This window comes from Mastigoproctus giganteus, chromosome 7, assembly GCF_048544385.1.
Source record: "Mastigoproctus giganteus isolate SK-2022 chromosome 7, ASM4854438v1, whole genome shotgun sequence".
Lineage (NCBI taxonomy): Eukaryota > Metazoa > Arthropoda > Arachnida > Uropygi > Thelyphonidae > Mastigoproctus > Mastigoproctus giganteus.
Window position 1 is genome coordinate 83,104,530 of NC_143581.1, and position 19,600 is coordinate 83,124,129.

A 19,600-nucleotide genomic window follows, 5' to 3' on the forward strand; every position below is an offset into this window, starting at 1 on the left:
TAAGGCGAAACAGGAAACAACCAAACCTGCAGAACAAGACTTTCACTTGCAATATCGAAATTCAATTGCACAGGACAAGAATACACTGCATACAAACCTTATTCGTGAAAGATTATTTATTGATAAATTGCTTGGATATCATAATAACATAATATATTGTTTACTTAGAAATAATAATTACACAAGATCAGGATTTCATTCATAATAACATTGCCAAGTTAGGGACTGTAACCACTTCAAAGTAGTTACAGCTGTGGACCTTTGACAATCTACCCTAAGGGTTTTTTTTCCAAAAGTGAATGAAAGGAACTGGAAATTTCAGGAAAATGAACCCTGTTTTCCTTCTTTTGGCAAACAGCTACTCTGTCAGCGCAAGAGAAGTGAAATTACATTTGCAACTCAGAATGAAATTCAGGCATCCAAACACATGACACTTTATGGTGAATTTTTCCCGGCGTGTGTGTGATAATGAAAATTCAATTTTTCCCTCGAAATTTTTTGATGGTATCAAATACATATCAAGGAAATATCGAAGTATTCAATAACAATTACTTACAATTTCCTAACCCGTTACTACGAGACGAGTAACGGATTGTGAAAACAATGCGTTATTCGTAGCGTATTTTTTTTTGTTTGCAGACCAGGTAAGATGCATGCGAAGTTCCTTCGACATCAGTTTAAAAGTTTATAACGCAGCTATGAATAGAAAATTTTTTTTGAAATTTCGTAAGAAGATCAAATATACATCCATGAAATTGCTGTTCTGATTTAGTCCTCTAAAAACAATTACAATAAAGCGAACTTCTTTTTTTATGAAATGCGCATTGTGGTGATCAGTTTTACGACAGTTTCTTTTTTCCTTCCGTTTCCAGTGTAGCTTCCAATAGATGAATTTCCTTGATTTTTTGTTAGTAGATACAATACATACTGAAGAAAAGAAAGAAGGCATTTTTGTTCTTCAAAACCAATTCGTTGCAATTCTTTCGTACAGCAATTACGAAAAGCAGTAAAGCAACTGTTGTGAGAGAGCCATGCAAATTAGTGTTCGCAAGTAATGATGCTCAACTGTTTGTTTTCCACGAAAATTGTTTACAGTTTTATTTTCTCCTTGGATCACCTTGGTAACGCTAATGACGTAAGCTTGACCAGTCAATTATCTCTCTGCGTGCGTTGATTCGTTTTAGCCAGAGGCGCCGAGCTGACGCGCGAATTTTTGAACTAATGCTGTAACGCGTTTTATTTTCAAAGCTTGGATCTTGTTTTGCCGACATCAAAATTTAATAAATTGAAATGTGATCGTACATTTTTGCTGTTTTAGAGTGAATTAATAGTTTTTGCTGAGCGCTAAAGGTAGGAAATCAAAGAATATACTTCTGTTTATGTATATTGAGAGTTTCAATTTTGTAAATTGAGTAGAAATTATGGAAATTATTAGTTTCTCTCGGTGGGGGGGCAATTTTCAAGTGAGATTAAAAATTAGGGTTATGGGGGAGGCGAGTGGAACAGGGTTAAGAAACACAAAGTCCAAGGAAGTGAAGCCAGTCGACATCGATGGACAGGGCAGTGTCGAGTCAGTTTGGTGTGACATAAGCATAGGGAAATCAAAATTGAGAGTAGGAGTGTGTTATAGGCCTAATGATTCTGATGAGTATAATAAGATATTGTACAGGGAAATAGAGTGGGTCAGTAAATCAGAGAGTCTTATAATGGGGGATTTTAATTTCCCAGATATTGACTGGAATTTGTGGGTTGGTCACTCGCACACTAGCAAGGCTTTTGTGGATTTATTGTATGATTGTTTTCTACATCAGCATGTTCGTGAGGCAACAAGAGGGAGCAATACTCTTGATCTGATTATCAGTAGTGATTCTTCATGCATTAAGAACCTGCAGATAAATGAACCACTAGGTGGCAGTGATCACAGTGTGTTGAAGTGGGATTTACTCAAGGAGGTAACTACCATCAGAGGTAAAGGGAAGGGTTTTTGTTTTCGTAAAGGAGACTATGATGGTCTGAGACAGTATTTAAATTCTGTGCAGTGGGACCAACTGATGATGTTACCAACAGCAAACTCAAAATGGGAAGCATTCAAGGAACTAATCTTGGAGGCTACCAGGCTTTACATACCAACTAAGAAATATTGTTCAAGGTTTAGGCCTAAATGGTTGTCAGATGAACTAATGAGACATGTGGCAGAGAAGAAAAATGCATGGGATACATACAAATTAATGGGTGACATGGAAGCCTATGATAGATATAAGTTGGTCTATAACCAAGTCACAAAGGAGATTAGGCAGGCAAAGGCAGACTACGAAAAATCATTGGCAAAGGATGCAAAGAAAAACAGAAAAGAGTTCTTTACATACTTGAACTTGAGAAGGAAAGGGATGAATCAGATTGGTCCACTGGATATTGATGGTTCAACAGTTGAGGATCCTGCTCAGGTGGCTAACAATCTAAACGAGTATTTTGCATCTGCATTCACGCATGAGGAGTTATTCAGGAAGGAGAATGATGTAGGTAAAATAAACATTGGCAGTGAGCTGGATGATTTTGTAATAACTGAGAGGAAAGTGGAGGAGAGATTGTTGAGGATAAACATAAAAAAGGCACCTGGGGTGGATGGGATCTATCCAGTTATATTAAAGGAGGCAGCAAAGGAAGTATGCAAACCCCTAGCCATAATTATGAGAGCTTCTTTGGACTCAGGGGAGGTACCCATAGACTGGAGATGTGCAAATGTAACCCCAATTCACAAAGGAGGATCAAAGGCTGACACAAGTAATTATAGACCTGTTAGTTTAACTTCTGTTCCAGGTAAATTAATGGAGGCACTGGTTAAAGAAGCACTGCAGGATCATCTAGACAAGAATTCCGTTATAGCTCAGACGCAGCATGGTTTTGTTAAGGGCAGGTCTTGCCTGACCAATTTGATTGGATACTATGATGTAGTCACAAAAGAACTGGATGCAGGGAATAACTTTGATATTATATATTTGGATCTTAGAAAGGCTTTCGATACTGTTGCACATGGAAGACTGCTGCACAAATTGGAGCAGTGTGGCATTGGAGGCAAATTGCTGCTATGGATAAGGGGATGGTTGAGTGGCAGAAGACAGAGAGTGGTAATCAATGGACACTGCTCAACGTGGACTAATGTTATTAGTGGAGTTCCTCAAGGTTCAGTGTTGGGTCCGTTGTTGTTTTCGGTGTTTATGAATGATATTGATGATGGGATATCAAGTTTAATGTCCAAGTTTGCAGATGATACAAAGGTTGGCAGGGTCGTTAAGGACACTACTGACGCTATGCTGCTGCAACAGGATCTGGAAAGGTTGAACAGATGGGCTGAGAGGTGGCAAATGAAGTTTAACATTGACAAATGTAAAGTACTACATATGGGATACAGTAACACCAGAGCAACGTATCAACTCTGCGGTACTACACTGACAGTGGTGGAGAATGAAAAGGACCTGGGGGTAATTGTGCAGGCAGATATGAAGTTCTCTGAGCAGTGCAGACGAGCTGCAAGAGTAGCTCATGGTGTCTTGTCAATGATATACAGGAATTTTTCCAGCAGGGATAAGGAGGTGATTATTCCCTTGTATAAGGCAATGGTCAGGCCACACCTAGAGTACTGTATACAGGTCTGGAGGCCTCATTTCAAGAAGGATGTAGAGCTGCTGGAACGAGTACAAAGAAGGGCAACAAGATTAGCGAATGGAACAAAGGGTTGCTCTTACAAAGAAAGGCTTAAGTTTTGCAAATTACAGTGTCTGGAGACTAGGCACCTGCGAGGTGATCTGATTGAGGTGTATAAAGCCTTGAATGGTTTGAGAATGCTCAATGCTGATGGGATTCTTCCTCTTGCTTAGAATAATCACCTGAGAGGGCATAAATTCAAATTGAGGAAGGACGGATGTCGGATAGATGTGCGGAAATTTGCCTTTGGCCAGCGGGTGGTTGGTTGGTGGAACCGACTTCCATCACTTGTTGTTGAAGTTGATAGTCTAAACAAATTTAAAGCTCAACTGGACAGGTATTTCGAACGAACGGAGGGGTGAAATGGGAATGGGTTTTTTTTTTTTTTTTTTTTTTTGGCTGATGCTGAATAAGCTTGCTTTCTTGCATCATATGCCTCTACTAATGCTAATGCAACAGTTTCATTTCATGCTCAGCATATGCTTGTATCCACTGACAGCAAAAGTAAAAAGCAATTGAAATGTAATGGAGGGAAAGTGAAAAGAGGACATCAAAAGTCCTCTTTCCACCTTTTGTTGGTTTCTGGCAAGGATATGGGTTTTTTTTTTTTTTTTTTTGCTATTGTTGAGAGGGAGAGTTGATTCAGGATACCAAAAAAATAAAGCTAACTTGACTAACTTCAGAAAGTGACTATCAAGACCAGATTGCAATATCACAGTGCTACTATAAACAGGTCAAGACATTCCCTCAAGGGTGTCAGTCTGTGCAATTCTTTTCTCTCCTGCTGGCTCTCAACAAAGGAGAATCAGCACACAAAATGCTTTAAAAATATTGCTGTCAAAATATTTTAATGCTTAACCCAGCAGCAGGCGTACCTTGGATAGTAATAAAAGACTGTCGGGACTTCACAAGGACCCCAACTTTGCATCTTATTTCTGGAAAAAATTTTGGCTTCATTTTTAAAATTCTGCTTGCAATATGCCACTGCTTTACATTTCATGAATGGGTTGCATTAATTAAAATACATATTTTTGCAATGTTCTCCCCAGGATCTATCGAATGGGTGCACCGCCCGGTGAAATTAACTGACCACCCAGCTAAAATTTAAGCAATTCTTGCAGTACCATATGGTACTGCTTACTGATCTCGATCAATATTAATTCGAACATACTATGCAATTGAGGTCGATGCAACAGGAGTATATAATGTTAAATTATGAAATAAATTTTTGCTCTGGATTGCTTAAGTCCCATTTATAAATAAAGTTTTATAATATTGCAAAGTATTACACTTCCCCACCCGGCTACTTCATAATGTCACCTGGCTCCCAAAATTTTCTGGGGAGAACACTACCTTTGTAATTAAATTTTTTTAAATTTAAAAAAAAATTGCTTTTTTTTTTAAACATTGTTTACACTGAAACAATACTGATCAGTTCTGCTCAAAATAAGAAAAACCTCATAAACACAAAGTACGCATGGAAGTATTAGTTACTTCCATTTTATAAAATTGATAAGGGTATGAAATTTAGAAATTAAATTTTGCACCCTTATTTCTGCTGAAAAGAAATATAAAATATAAACATGAAACCATTAGCTACTTCCATTTTTGAGTTGACAAAATTGGTGTGCGCAATAAATTTCAATATCATGCATATGCATTGCTTTCTGTTATATACTCGTGCCTTAAAGAATCAAGTTTACTAATTTTTCTTAATTTACAAAGTTTATATTAAAATAGGACCAACTTGTTTATTGCTTTTATTAAATATTTTAAGTATAAAAATCAAAAAACTTCATATCTAAGAAATATTTAAGAAAATTCTAGATTATCTGAAAACATTCCAGAAAGGTGTAAAGATTCCTGCATATGGAAGAACACTGTAGATGATTCCAGAATATTCAAGAGAGTACTATTTCATTACAGAAGATTATAGATGATTCTAGGTTTTGCAATAACATAAGTTGGGGAGTAAGAGATTTAACTTATAAAATCGGACACCCCTCATTCAGTAAGAGTTTGGTGTAAACTTTGTATTTTGTGATACACATGGCAAGAAATAAGGAACGAAGCATTAAAAAAAAGAAGTGCTATTATAATTATGTATAAAGAAAATTATTCCATGAAAAGTACTGGCAAAAAACTAGATGTTTCATATAAAGGAGTACAAAACACCATTTGGCAAGTTAAATGCTATGTCTGTGTAAGGCAGTGATAAAATCTTGTGGAGGATATTTCTGATTAAAGTAACATAGAATTCCATAATTGGTTGCTTATTCAACATCAGTACAGCAAATCTTATCCTTTAATTCAGTGGTGCCCAACCTGCAGCCCGTGGGCTGGACATGGCTGGAAATAATTTTTATACAGCTCATGTGCAAAGCGAGCAAAACAGCATTTTAAAGAATCATGCCATTGTGTGTACAGGCATGGAAGCATCGAGCTCGACTGTATCAAATATGTACCTGTAGTCCAGTGCAGTCATACGGGTATGTATGCTAAATGCAGTCATGTATGTATCAATCTTTTCATATTGTGAAATTCTACTATTTTGATGTACTGTAACTCGTTCATTGCACTGAATTATTAATTTGTGCGGAATTAAAAAATTGTTGTTAAAATTGTCCCAAAAGCAAAAGTCAATTTAGAGTGTCATGTTTTAATTAAAGGTGGACAGAAGACTACTTCTTTATTGAGTACGTTGAAAAAGCAGTTTATTTTGTGTGTTAAGAGACTGTGTCAGTTTTTAAAGAATATACAGGAACTCCCAGACTTATGTAAGGGTTGCATTCTGCGGAACACTACGCAAGTCGAAAGTTCCCTAAATAAGCATTTAGGGAAATTCCACACTTACATTTATGTGCGCTGAATTTGATAGAAGCAAAAAAGAAATGTTCAACAAACATGTAAATAGAAATATTAAATTTTTTTATCTCATGCACAGGAAAAATTACAAAAGTGTACAAATTACAAACATTTCAAAATTATAAAATTACAAAAAGAGAGAGGAGACAGGCATAACGTCAACAAGTTTTATCATTCAAGCATTGTCGCCAGAATTAACTTTCCAACTGATAAGCACGCCGCTGCAGTAGTTGAGGGCAGTGGAGATTTAGAAGGGGGTTTTTTCCAACACATCACTAAATTTCTCTGCAGCTGCAGATTTGGCACTGGCAACTTCACCGCATACTTTAATGTTTTGGAAACCAGCATGATGCTTGACCACCCGTTGCTTGCCATGAACTTGGCTTGGGGTTTGCCATAATTGTTATCTTCATAAATACTTCTTGCTTGAATGGCTATTAGATTCAAGGGCACTTGCTTCTGAATCAGATTTTCCAACCATATTATTAATAGCTTTTCCATCTTCGATATAGCACCTGAATGCTGTTTTGTGATCATTGGTGGGGTGGACTGGCCCTGGTGTGAAATACATTGATGCTTGAATACGTTCTTTTATATATGCACCCTCCCTTAAAATAGTATTCACTGTTAAAGCAGTGAGACCTAATTCCGTGCAATAGATGACAAACTTTGTCCTGCTTTGTACTTCTTAATTAATCACCTTCATTTCTAGATCAATTTTGTTTCGTTTCCTAGCACTGCCAGAACGTGCACTTTCTGTTGGTCCCTTTCCCTTCACCATTGTAATAAGTAAATAGGAATGAAGAGAAGATTCTGAAAATTTATTTTGTTTTTTATATGACTGAAGATTTCAGTGAAGGGGTGAATGCATTTCACCATAATAACGTAAAAACCCACACAATTCCAGTTATCGGGATTATTGCAAATGCAATAAGATCGAGGTTACTACCTGTTTATAATAGATTGTGCTAACAGAAAAGCCCAATAAACACAAAAGTGCAAATTGTTTTTATTGCTTTTGATAATGACCTCCATAAACGTGTTTTAGAAAAATACCACAAAGGCATTCAAAATTGATTCTTAGCATTAGCATTAGTAGAGGCATTTGATGCAAGAAAGCAAGCTTATGCAGCATCAGCCAAAAAAAAAAAAAAAAAAAAAACCCCACTTCCATTTCACCCCTCTGTTCGTTCAAAATACCTGTCCAGCTGAGCCTTAAACTTATTTAGGCTATCAACCTCCACCACAAGGGATGGCAGTCTGTTCCACCAACCAACCACCCGCTGGCTAAAGGCAAATTTCTGCACGTCTATCCTACATCTGTCTTTCCTCAATTTGAATTTATGCCCTCTCAGGTGATTTTTCTGAGCTAGAGGAAGAATCCCATCAGCATTGGGCATGCTTAAACCATTCAAGGCTTTATACACCTCTATCAGATCACCTCGCTGGTGCCTAGTCTCCAGACACTGTAATTTGCAAAACTTAAGCCTTTCTTCGTAAGAGCACCCCTTTGTTCCATTCACTAATCTTGTTGCCCTTCTCTGTACTCGTTCCAGCAGCTCTACATCCTTCTTGAAATGAGGCCTCCAGACCTGTATACAGTACTCTAGGTGTGGTTTGACCATTGCCTTATACAATGGAATAATCACCTCCTTATCCCTGCTGGAAAAATTCCTGTATATCATTGACAATACTCCATGAGCTACTCTTGCAGCCCGTCTGCACTGCTCAGAGAACTTCATATCTGCCTGCACAATCACCCCCAAAGTCCCTTTCATTCTCTACCACTGTCAGTGTAGTACCACAGAGTTGATACGTTGCTCTGGGGTTGTTGTTTCCCATGTGTAGTACTTTACATTTGTCAATGTTAAACTTCATTTGCCACCTCTCAGCCCATCTGCTCAACCTTTCCAGATCCTGTTGCAGCAGCATAGTGTCAGTAGTGTCCTTGACAACCCTGCCAACCTTTGTATCATCTGCAAACTTGGACATTAAGCTTGATATACCATCATCAATATCATTTATAAATACAGAAAACAATAATGGACCCAACACTAAGCCCTGAGGGACTCCACTAATAACATTAGTCCACGATGAGCAGTGTCCATTGATTACCACTCTCTGTCTTCTCCCCCTCAACCACCCCTTTATCCATAGCAGCAATTTGCCTCCAATGTCACACTGCTCCAATTTGTGTAGCAGTCTTCCATGTGCAACAGTATCAAAAGCCTTTCTAAGATCCAAGTATATAATATCAAAGTTATTCCCTGCATCCAGTTCTTTTGTGACTGCATCGTAGTATCCAATCAAGTTGGTCAGGCAAGACTTCCCCTTAACAAAACCATGCTGTGTCTGAGCTATAACTGAAGTCTTGTCTAAATGATCCTGCAGTGCTTCTTTAACCAGTGCCTCCATTAATTTTCCTGGAACAGAAGTTAAGCTCACAGGTCTATAATTACTTGTGTCAGCCTTTGATCCTCCTTTGTGAATTGGGGTCACATTTGCACATTTCCAGTCTATGGGTACCTCCCCTGAGTCCAAGGAAGCTCTCATAATTATGGCTAAGGGTTTGCTTACTTCCTTTGCTGCCTCCTTTAATATAACTGGATAGATCCCATCCACCCCGGGTGCCTTTCTTGTGTTTATCTTCAACAGTTTCTCCTCCACTTTACTCCCAGTTATTTCAAGATTCTGTAGCTTACTGCTAAAGTTGAATACACCTCTGGCATTCCCCTTGCTGAATAACTCCTCATGTGTGAATGTCGATGCAAAATATTCATTTAGTTTGTTAGCTACCTGAGCAGGATCATCAACAGTTGACCCATCAATATCAAGTGGACCAATCTGATTCATCCCCTTCCTTCTAGAGTTTACATAAGTAAAGAACTCTTTGCTGTTTTTCTTTGCATCCCTTGCCAAGGATTTCTCGTAATCTGCCTTCGGCTGCCTAACCTCCTTTGTAACTTGGTTGCATATCAACTTGTATCTATCATAGGCTTCTGTGTCATGTGTTAATTTGTAAGTATCCCATGCATTTTTATTCTCTGCCATATGCCTCATTAGTTCATCTGACATCCATTTTGGCCTAAACCTTGAACAATATTTCTTAGTTGGTATGTAAAGCCTAGTAGCTTCCAAGATAAGTTCTTTGAATGCTTCCCATTTTGAATTTGCTGTTGGTAACATCATCAGTTGGTCCCACTGTATAGAATTTAAATACTGTCTCAGTCCATCGTAGTCGCCTTTACGGAAGCAATAACCCTTCCCTTTACCCCTAATGGTAGTTACCTCTTTCAGTAAATCCCACTTCAGCACACTGTGATCACTGCCACCTAGTGGTTCATTTATCTGCAGATTCTTAATGCATGAAGAATCACTGCTGATAATCAAATCAAGAGTATTACTCCCTCTAGTTGCCTCCCGAACATGCTGATGTAGAAAACAATCATCCAATAAATCCACAAAAGCCCTGCTAGTGTGTGAGTAACCAGCCCCCAAATTCCAGTCAATATCTGGGAAATTAAAATCTCCCATTATAAGACTCTCTGATTTACTGGCCCACTCTATTTCCCTGTACAGTTCCTTATTATACTCATCAGAGTCATTAGGCCTATAGCACACTCCTACTCTCAATTTTGATCTCCCAATGCTTATGTCACACCAAACTGACTCAACACTGCACTGTCCAGCGATGTTGACTGGCTTCACTTCCTTGGTTTTTATGTGTTTCTTAACTAATAGCATAACCCCTCCCCCCTTCCTATCCTGTCTATCCTTTCTGTAGACGTTGTACTCCCCAAATTGCATTTCTGCATCCCTTATATCTGTGTGACACCACGTCTCTGATATCCCAACAATATCTGCCTTTGATGTTTTGAGCAATACCTCAAATTCATCAAATTTATTTACTAAACTCCTAGCATTGGTGTACACGCAAGTATACCTGCACCTGTTTCTATTCTTAGCTACCCTAACACAACCCATGTGTTTACTTGTACCGCAATGACTCCCAGCAGTCTCTGAAATACCATGCATCTTGTTTTTCAGGCTTCTGCTCATTCTAACAGAAGCAGTGCAAGAATCTCTTTCACCTCTGCCAGTGGCTACTGTCAATCTATTGGTCTTTGTCTCCCCCCAAGCTAGCAGTTTTCCGACCCACCTAACACTGCCTCGATAGCATCAGCAAACATTCTTGCATTCTTTCTATTTAAGTGTATCCCATCCCTGTAGAAGCATTCTCTCCTGTTAACAAGTACAGACCAGGCTGAAAAAAATTCTACCTCTTGAGCCTTGCACAATCTTTCCAGGGCCGAATTGATCGACAAGGCTCTCATCATATACTCCCTCCTATCGTGTCTGGGCAGAATTGCAGACACTTTCAAATTCAACCCTAATTCTCGGCTTTTGTTCAACAGTGACCTGTACTTGTTAAGTAATTCTGCCGGTCTCCTACTCTTAATATCGTTAGTGCCAACGTGTACAACTATATCACCTTTTGTGCCCTTAAAAGATGATATTCGCTCTACAACGTCATCAACCTTTGCCCCTGGCAGACATACCCTGGTCCTGTTCCACCTATCTTTTTTACAAAGCATGTTCCCCGTTTCCCTGACAATAGAGTCACCAACAACTACTAGTTCCTTCGGGACCAGCAACAGAGCATATGATAACAGAGCATATGATAACGATGAAAGTTTAGTGCAATTTTCATTATAAAAATGACCTTTTGGAGAGATAAATAGCTTAGTTATATAGCGAAAATTTCAACTTCCAAGGTCTTGGAACGAATTACCAAAAAAATGTGTTATTGGGTTCACATTACGATATTTTCACAATACTTCCATTTATTCCTACAGGATGCAAAATACGTTTCACACAATATTTTTTAAGTTTCCACCAGCCAGCAAAAACTTACGTAAAGTCGAATTTGCGTAAGTCGGGGAGTTCCTGTAATTTAAAACGGCACTATGATTCCAAACATAAATCTTATGATCAATATAAAGGAGTGTTGCAAAAAAAAGTGTTAAACGTTGCAAAGCAAATTCAGAAAACAACAAAACACATGTGAAAATGTATCAGTCAGAAAATTTATCTGTTGTAAGTGCCAGTTATAAGTTGCACATTTCATCGCTTTTGAAAGAAAACCATTCAGTGATTGTGAATTTGTTAAACATTTTTTTGTTAAAAATTGTGGAAATTTGTCCGGAAAAATGAACAACGATACAACACATTATTAGTTTGCCTTGACAAACAATTATGTGAAGAGTAGAAGATACTGGAAAGAAGTTTTTCAAACAACTTTTGGAAAACTTAAATTAAATATTTTAGTATGGCAGTGGGTTACAGTACTGATGTAAATGACACAGCCCAACTCTTTATCTTCATACATGGAATTAATGATAATTTTGTACCAATTGAAGATTTAGCTGATCTAGAGAGTATGCACAGAACAACTACAGGTGAAAATCTTTGCCAATCTATTGAAAAGTTAGGATTAACCTGGTAGGAGTCACAATTGACGGGGCAAAAAATGATTGGTAAAAACATTGGGATTACGAGTAGAATAACCAAGAAAATTATAGATATCAGAGCTGAACCTCTAATTGGAATTCACTGCACTGTCATCAAGAAGCTCTCTGTGGGGAAGTATTGGAGATCCAATACTTCCCCACAGAGAACTGTAAACTTTATAACTGTAAACTGTAAATTTTATAAGATCACATGACCTTAATCACCGTATTTTTCGACAGTTTCTTTCAGAAATTGAAGTTGAATATGAAGATGTAATTTTACATAGTTCAGTGACATGGCTTAGCCATGGCAAAGCGTTTCTTTAAACTGTGTCAAAATTGATATTTTTATGACATAAAAAAGAAAAACCAATAAAACAACTATCAAATACAAAGTGGATGTTTGATCTTGCAATTCTTACAGAATTTCTAGTCATTTAAACGCTCTTAATTTAAAACTACAAGGGAACGGAAAATTGATTTGAAATCAGAGTGGCCTCTGAATTTGAATGGTAACATCAAATCATTTCAGAATAAGTTATTATTTAAATCCCAAATTGAGCAAAACAATTTAGTTCACTTTGAGTGCTGTACTGAGCTAAAAAAGAAACAATTCCATAGAATCGTTTCCTCTTGTTATAACAATTACTTTTTGACAAGTTTGAAAAGTTGATTTGCTGATATAAGATCCCATGAAAAAGACATAAGCTTGTTTGCGAATCCATTTACTTCTATGGCTGAAAACTACAATTCCAGCTTGATATTATCTTCAAGCCAAAATATGGTTCAAAAAGAAGTATATGAACTTCGAAAATAAACTACTTGAATTCTACAAGGCTCTCCTATCTGAAGATTTTCTGCTAATTAAAGAAAATGCAACAAAAATGGCTACTTTGTTCGGATCAACATGTTTGCGAGCAAGGTTTTTCACGCATGAAATCAAGTAAATATTGTACTTAACCCTCCTATTGTGTTCGGGTCAATATGACGTGGTCACCTTCTTTTAATGCCCATAAATCCTATATTTATTTAAATATTTTGTTGCTGCTCTATGACTTTTACTAATTTACCCTAATAATGATGTACCTGGATTGACAAAAAAATTTTACAGTTAGTTATTTTTATAAATGTAATTGTTACACTTATTGTGCTCGGGTCAATATGACCTGACGATCAGTTTTGTTAAAATTTAAGGAACGAAACGTGAATTATTATCATAAATTATTGTATTTTATTGGTTTTGTTTTATTTTCATAGAAATAACTTGCATTACCATGTTTCTTGAATAAGTTTCAACTGTAAATTTTATAAGATCACATGACCTTAATCACCGTATGTTTAGGTCCGTAATGTGTGTATGGTGGACAAAACGTTGATACTGTTGACGAGAAGGGGTTGCCTTCTTTATCGTTCCCATACCTCTGTCTTTTCCCCCCCAGCCTTCAGCTCCCCCTATTCTGTCTATCTTGAGTGTACACCTCACAACTTATCAATAACGTCCAGATTTAAACCATGCTTACATTACTCTTGGCCTTTTATATTCTAGCGTTAATCCCTTTATTTTATTTATTTTTATTTATTACTATTTTTTTTTTCACATAGACCCTTGCCACTGAAATCTTTGGAATCTAGGTGGCAGGGCCTGCCAGAGTACAAAAATCTACTGGGTACCTGACCTGCCTCCCCGGGGCCAAGTGCAGTAACAGTGGATCCCAACAGGAGCCCAAAGGCTAAATGGTCAGAAGAACAACAGTACACAATGATACGCATCCATCCACTCCCCACAAACTTTTTAAATCTCTTGCCTTCACAGAGTTCTGTGCTACACAAACAGAGTACACAATGCAGAGAGTGGGGAAACCGCTGGTGCCATCAGACAACTAACAAACTTGGCACTTGCACTTTGTATCATAGTGGGCACTCTGTTGCCCACTATGATGGCAACTCCACCGTGAACAGGTCCATCCTTACATATTATGCTGACATTATGTAAGGTAGGGTCTTCATTTGCCTTCAAATATGTCTCCTGCAAACAAAGGCACACTGGCTTGTGCTTATGGAGGAGTAATGTCATCAACATTCCATCAGAATCCATGGCAATACCATTGTATAAATCTGGCCATTATTTCAGCTTTGTGGATCTTTCAGATTGCTTCTGAAATGCTGAGGACTTATTTTTTTTCAGTCCTCAATTTCTTTTTTGGGGAAATATGGGTGCTGTCCTATGTGTTTCTTCCTTAGCAAAGAGTTCCAAGACTGTACAGTCTGGTAGCTCCTTTACCTCGATATCCATGTTTTCCTGTATTACTGGGGTACTCCAGCTTTTTGAATCATCTCTTTCACTTTTTGTGACTGGGGAGTATTAGGAAGCACAGCTAATTGGTGCTTCGGGCTTTTGCAGACTTAACAAAAAGTGAGCAATGGGAGTAAATGACTCTGGTGGTGGTATGGTCATATCCATTTGTATCCCAATGCTACACTTCCCAGAAACCTTCTGGGCATATGAGGACCTGCCACTATTTACTGGATGGATGCATTTCTTGGCCTCTTGGTAGGAAATGTTCAGTTTTTTTCTGGTCTGGTACCTTTTCTAGAAATTGCTGTCCTCATCTGATAATATTAAATGCTTGAAGATAGTGTTCTGATGCATTCAGAAGTCTGTTTCATTTTCTTTCTTCCTCGTCTCCACCAAAATCATTAGTTTTACTTATGCTGTTAAAAAAACTAATATATAATTTTTTTTTTCTTAAGAGCATTCTCATTTTTAGTAACATATACCAACATTACTTTAATTTGCACAATGGAAAATCATCTCCTTCTTCCAATCCTCCCCTTTTCTCCACCCCCTCTTGTTCCTTCATTTCCTCTTTCTCTCTCTCTCTCTCTCTCTCTCTCTCTCTCTCTCTCTCTCTCTCTCTCTCTCTCTCTCTCTCTGCTTCATTTCTTCTTTGTTTTGCATCATGACATCAGTTGTGTTAGCACATGACATGTGACTACCCTTAATGTTTAAGATAACAAAGAGCCATATGGCAGTACAACCCTTGCATGACAAACTCAGCCACTGTATGAAAAATGCCTATGAAAATTCCTTTTGATCTTGACAGGATTCCACACAATGTGGAAGTATTGCATTCAAAACCACTGTACTACCCACAAGAACAACAGAGGTAGAGTCATGGATGGATATGAGTTATGGATATGGCTTTGGTAAGAGATCTACAAGTACAATTGTCATCTGAACAAGAAGCAAATTTTCTACCCTTGGATGACTTTTCAAATTTAGATTTTGATTTATTGATGACTTCTTTACAACCATAGAAGCTTTACCACAGGCAGAAATTGAATAAAAATATATTTATAGGAGCCAACTGTGATATGCTTTACTCTTATCTTAAACAGCCGTAGCATATTCATTTTTAGAATATCATGATGAATAAGAGTTTTGGGTGGGGGGGGTGCAGAATATAGGATTTCATTTCTACAACAATAATTTCAATATAATGATCAGAACAAGTATTATAAGATGTATATTCAAATCAGCAGTCAAATCAAGGAAAAGATGAATAGAACTTATGCAAGTTGACTCTACACTTATGAAATGCTGTCTCATGTTCCTTCAGACCATGAGATGCAGGGGAATTATCCTAGATGCATGCACTGGCATTTATTTTTTTTTTCTGGCCTATATATTATTCTTGCCTAATATATCTGCATGAAGCCTCATGCATGTCTCTAGAATATGCCCTTTCTTACTAAGATTAAAATCAATAAAACCATACTAATTTCTATAAACTTCCAAGTGTTTTAAGAAACATAGCATCAGCAATGGCTTTGATGATAATGAAGATGACACACTCTTTAGTAAAGTGAAAGTTCAGACCATGTTATTAGTAATGATGAGTGACAGTAGTGATAAGTTCTTGGGAATCTATAAGTAAATTCATTCCAGATTGATATTTTGTTTATTAAACACTTGTAATTTTGTGTTTCATATATACAATAAAATATTTTTTCCCCACAGTTCAGCTTATAAAAACTTAGGGTAGCTCATGGCCCGGAAAATATAGTATATAAGTCAACAACATGAAACAGCATGCTGCACTAAAGTTTTTTTTCACTGCATATGCATCACAAATGATTCATGTATATGCAGAGAATGCTTTACAACTCTCCTCTCTACCATCCAAATGACAGATAATATGCTATAACACTGGCTTGGCCAGTTCTGTTACTGTCATGGAAGTTATTGAAAATATCAAAAATACTTAGCTAAAATCTATAATAACACAAGTTTGTGTGAAGCTCATATCCTGAAAACAGATTATCAAAACAAAATTTAAGATATCCTCACAGAAACTTCATCTTACCTGACAAAGGAAGTGATGATCAGGTGCTATATTGCAATACGGCCTTGGAAAAACATAGAAATTATAATCCTTATGAAGATATCTAAGAGATAAAAACAATCACAGCAGAGGTGAAAAATAAAACGTGGTATAAATGTAAGCAGCTTAAGTCAAAATTTTATTTAATTTTAATATTAATTAAATACTAAGTAACTTACGGAATATACAGTCAATTTAATATAACAGACAGACAGAGAGAGAGAGAGAGAGAGAGAGAGAGAGAGAGAGAGAGAGACAGATTTAACACATTGAGTCATAATGCTTTTAACACATTCCTCTTATTTTTGCTTTCACAGTGCTTATGTCACACAAAACTGACTCAACAGTGCACTGTCCATCTATATCAACTGGATGCACTTCTTCTGATTTTATGTTTTTCTTAATTAACAGCATAACTCCTCCTCCCTTCCTATCCTTTCTGTACACATTGTACTCCCCAAATTCCAATTCTACATTCCTAATATCTGTGTGACACCACATCTCTGATTGCTCAGAATAATCACCTGAGAGGGCATAAATTCAAATTGAGAAAAGACGGATGTAGGATAGACGAGAGGAAATTTGCCTTTAGCCAGCGGGTGGTTGGTTGGTGGAATAAACTTCCATCCCTTGTCGTGGAAGTTGATAGCCTAAATAAGTTTAAGGCTCAGCTGGACAGGTATTTCGAACGAACAGAGGGGTGAAGTGGAAGTGGTTATTTTTTATTTATTTATTTTTTTTTTATTATTTTTTTTTTTATTATTATTTTTTTGCCTGATGCTGCATAAGCTTGCTTTCTTGCATCAAATGCCTCTTACTAATGCTAATCCCAACAATATCCACCTTTGATGTCTTGACCAACACTTCAAATTCATTAAATTTATTTACTATACTTCTAGCATTGGTGTACATGCAAGTATACATGCACCTATTCTTATTCTTAGTTACCCTAACACATCCCATATACCTACCTGTTTCACAATGACAGTTATCCGTCCCTGAAACCGCCAGCACCCCTCACTCTAGGCCATTGCTTATTCTAATAGAAGCAGTGCAAGAATCACCTTCACCTCTGCCTGCGGCTACTTTTAACCGTTTAGTCTGTGGATCTCCCCAAGCTAGCAGTTTTCAGACACACCTAACACTGCCTCGATACCATCAGCAAATATTCTTGCACCCTTTCTATTTAAGTGTGTCCAATCCCTGTAGAACTAGTCTCTCCTGTTAGAGACTACTTCTACAAGCACAGACCACACTGAAAAAAATTCTACCCATGAGCCTTGCACATTCGCTCCAGGGCCGAATTGATTGACAAGGCTCTCATCATATACTCCCTCCTATCATGTCTGGGCAGAATTGCAGACACTTTCAAATTTAACCCTAACTCATGACTTTTTTTGCAGTATTGACCTGTACTTGTTAAGTAAATCTGCAGATCTATTCTTAATGTCATTTATGCCAACGGGTACAACAATATCACCCTTTGTGCCTTAAAAGATGATATATGCTTCACAACGTCATCAACTTTTGCCCCTGGCAGACATACCCTGGTCCTATTCCATCTATCCTTTTTAGACAATATATTACCCATCTCCCTGACAATAGATTCAGCGACAATAACTAGTTCCTTTGGGACCAGCACAATCTGCCTTGAAGATTGCCGCTGCGTTGCCTGATGCACAGGAGTGAGCTCTGGCGTTGAGTTGGGCAGCTGAGCTTGATGGGCCCTCATATTAATTTCTTCGAAAGAGTCACTGACAATAACTAGTTCCTTTGGGACCAGCACAATCTGCCTTGAAGATTGCCACTGTGTTGCCTGATGCACAGGAGTGAGCTCTGGCATTGAGCTGGGCAGCTGAGCTTGATGGGCCCCTCATTAATTTCTTCGAAAGAGTCACCGACAATAACTAGTTCCTTTGGGACCAGCACAATCTGCCCTGAAGATTGCCACTGTGTTGTCTGATGCACAGGAGTGAGCTCTGGCGTTGAGTTGGGCAGCTGAGCTTGATGGGCCCCTCATTAATTTCTTCGAGGGCATCTACCCTACACCTCAAGCTCTTGTAGATGACCATTAGAGTGCTGAGTTGACGCCTAATTTCTAGACACTCTCTGCACCTGGAACACACAAAGACATCCTCTTTGGCTAGAGAGTTCGGCAAACATTTCACAAGTAGCACTTTTTTAGGCTGTGATGCATTGGAGAACTGCCCTCCTCAGTTCTCCTGAGTCACAGCACTCCTGCCACTTTGTGCACGTTGCTTTGCTGCTCTAGTCTGAGGCATGATATTTTAAATTAATAAGATCAATAAATTTTAATAACTAATTGTCAATACTACACTATCTAACAGAATCCTAAATGCAATGATGCGTATTACGCTATATAATTTTACGTTAGAGCTACCTAGTTACCACAATTAAAAATTTGAATTCCCTACGACTCTCTATACAAAAACAATGGCTGCAAGATTCAAACGAAACAACGGTTTTACGTATATTAAGTAGTAATCCATAAACACTCTTATCTAAATCAAAAATAAAAATAACTAGCGTAACTAGAACTATAAGGCTACTTATGAAGTTCAATATAAAATAAGAACACATCGCTTTTCGGAGCCTGTAATTCATGGCTGTAATTTTTAAAGAGTCAGCGCCCTCTCAAGCATGACAGTAAATGTATGTCAAGCATGACAGTAAATGGTATTCTTAACCTGCAAAAAAAAAAAAAAAAAAGTGCATAAGATGTCTATATTCAGAGTGCTGTAATAACTGAATGTGTGTTTGTCAGTGAGATAGTACATGAAACTGTCCTAATTACCTGTTTTGACTATTGCACTCTGAATACGTGTACATAATAAAAAATAATAAATAAATAAAAATAATAAAAATAAATTTCTTTAAATACTCCTTTTAGTATTAGTATTGGCTGCACATGGTGCAAAAAAGCCTATGGCTTATGCTGCACCAGCCAAAAAAAAAAAAAACAATGATAAAAATAAATAAATAAATAATGATAATAAATAAAAGAAAAGGAAATTAAACCTATCATCCTATGCGCTTCCCTGGCCCGAAGGTACTATCCAGATGACCTTTGAATTATCCCAAACTGTCAGCCTCTACCACCCATGTAGGCAACTTATT

General features: G+C 37.5%; 1 protein-coding gene across 1 annotated transcript in view; it reads right to left on the bottom strand.

Moving 5' to 3' along the window:
• The window catches only part of LOC150083034 (poly(A)-specific ribonuclease PARN-like), a 504,128-nt gene that overhangs the window by 355,695 nt on the left and 128,833 nt on the right, over positions 1–19,600 (bottom strand). The window contains exon 5 of the mRNA XM_090376989.1: positions 16,445–16,526. Coding sequence (XP_090233115.1) covers positions 16,445–16,526 — 82 coding nt within the window. The remainder of the gene's footprint in view (positions 1–16,444; positions 16,527–19,600) is intronic.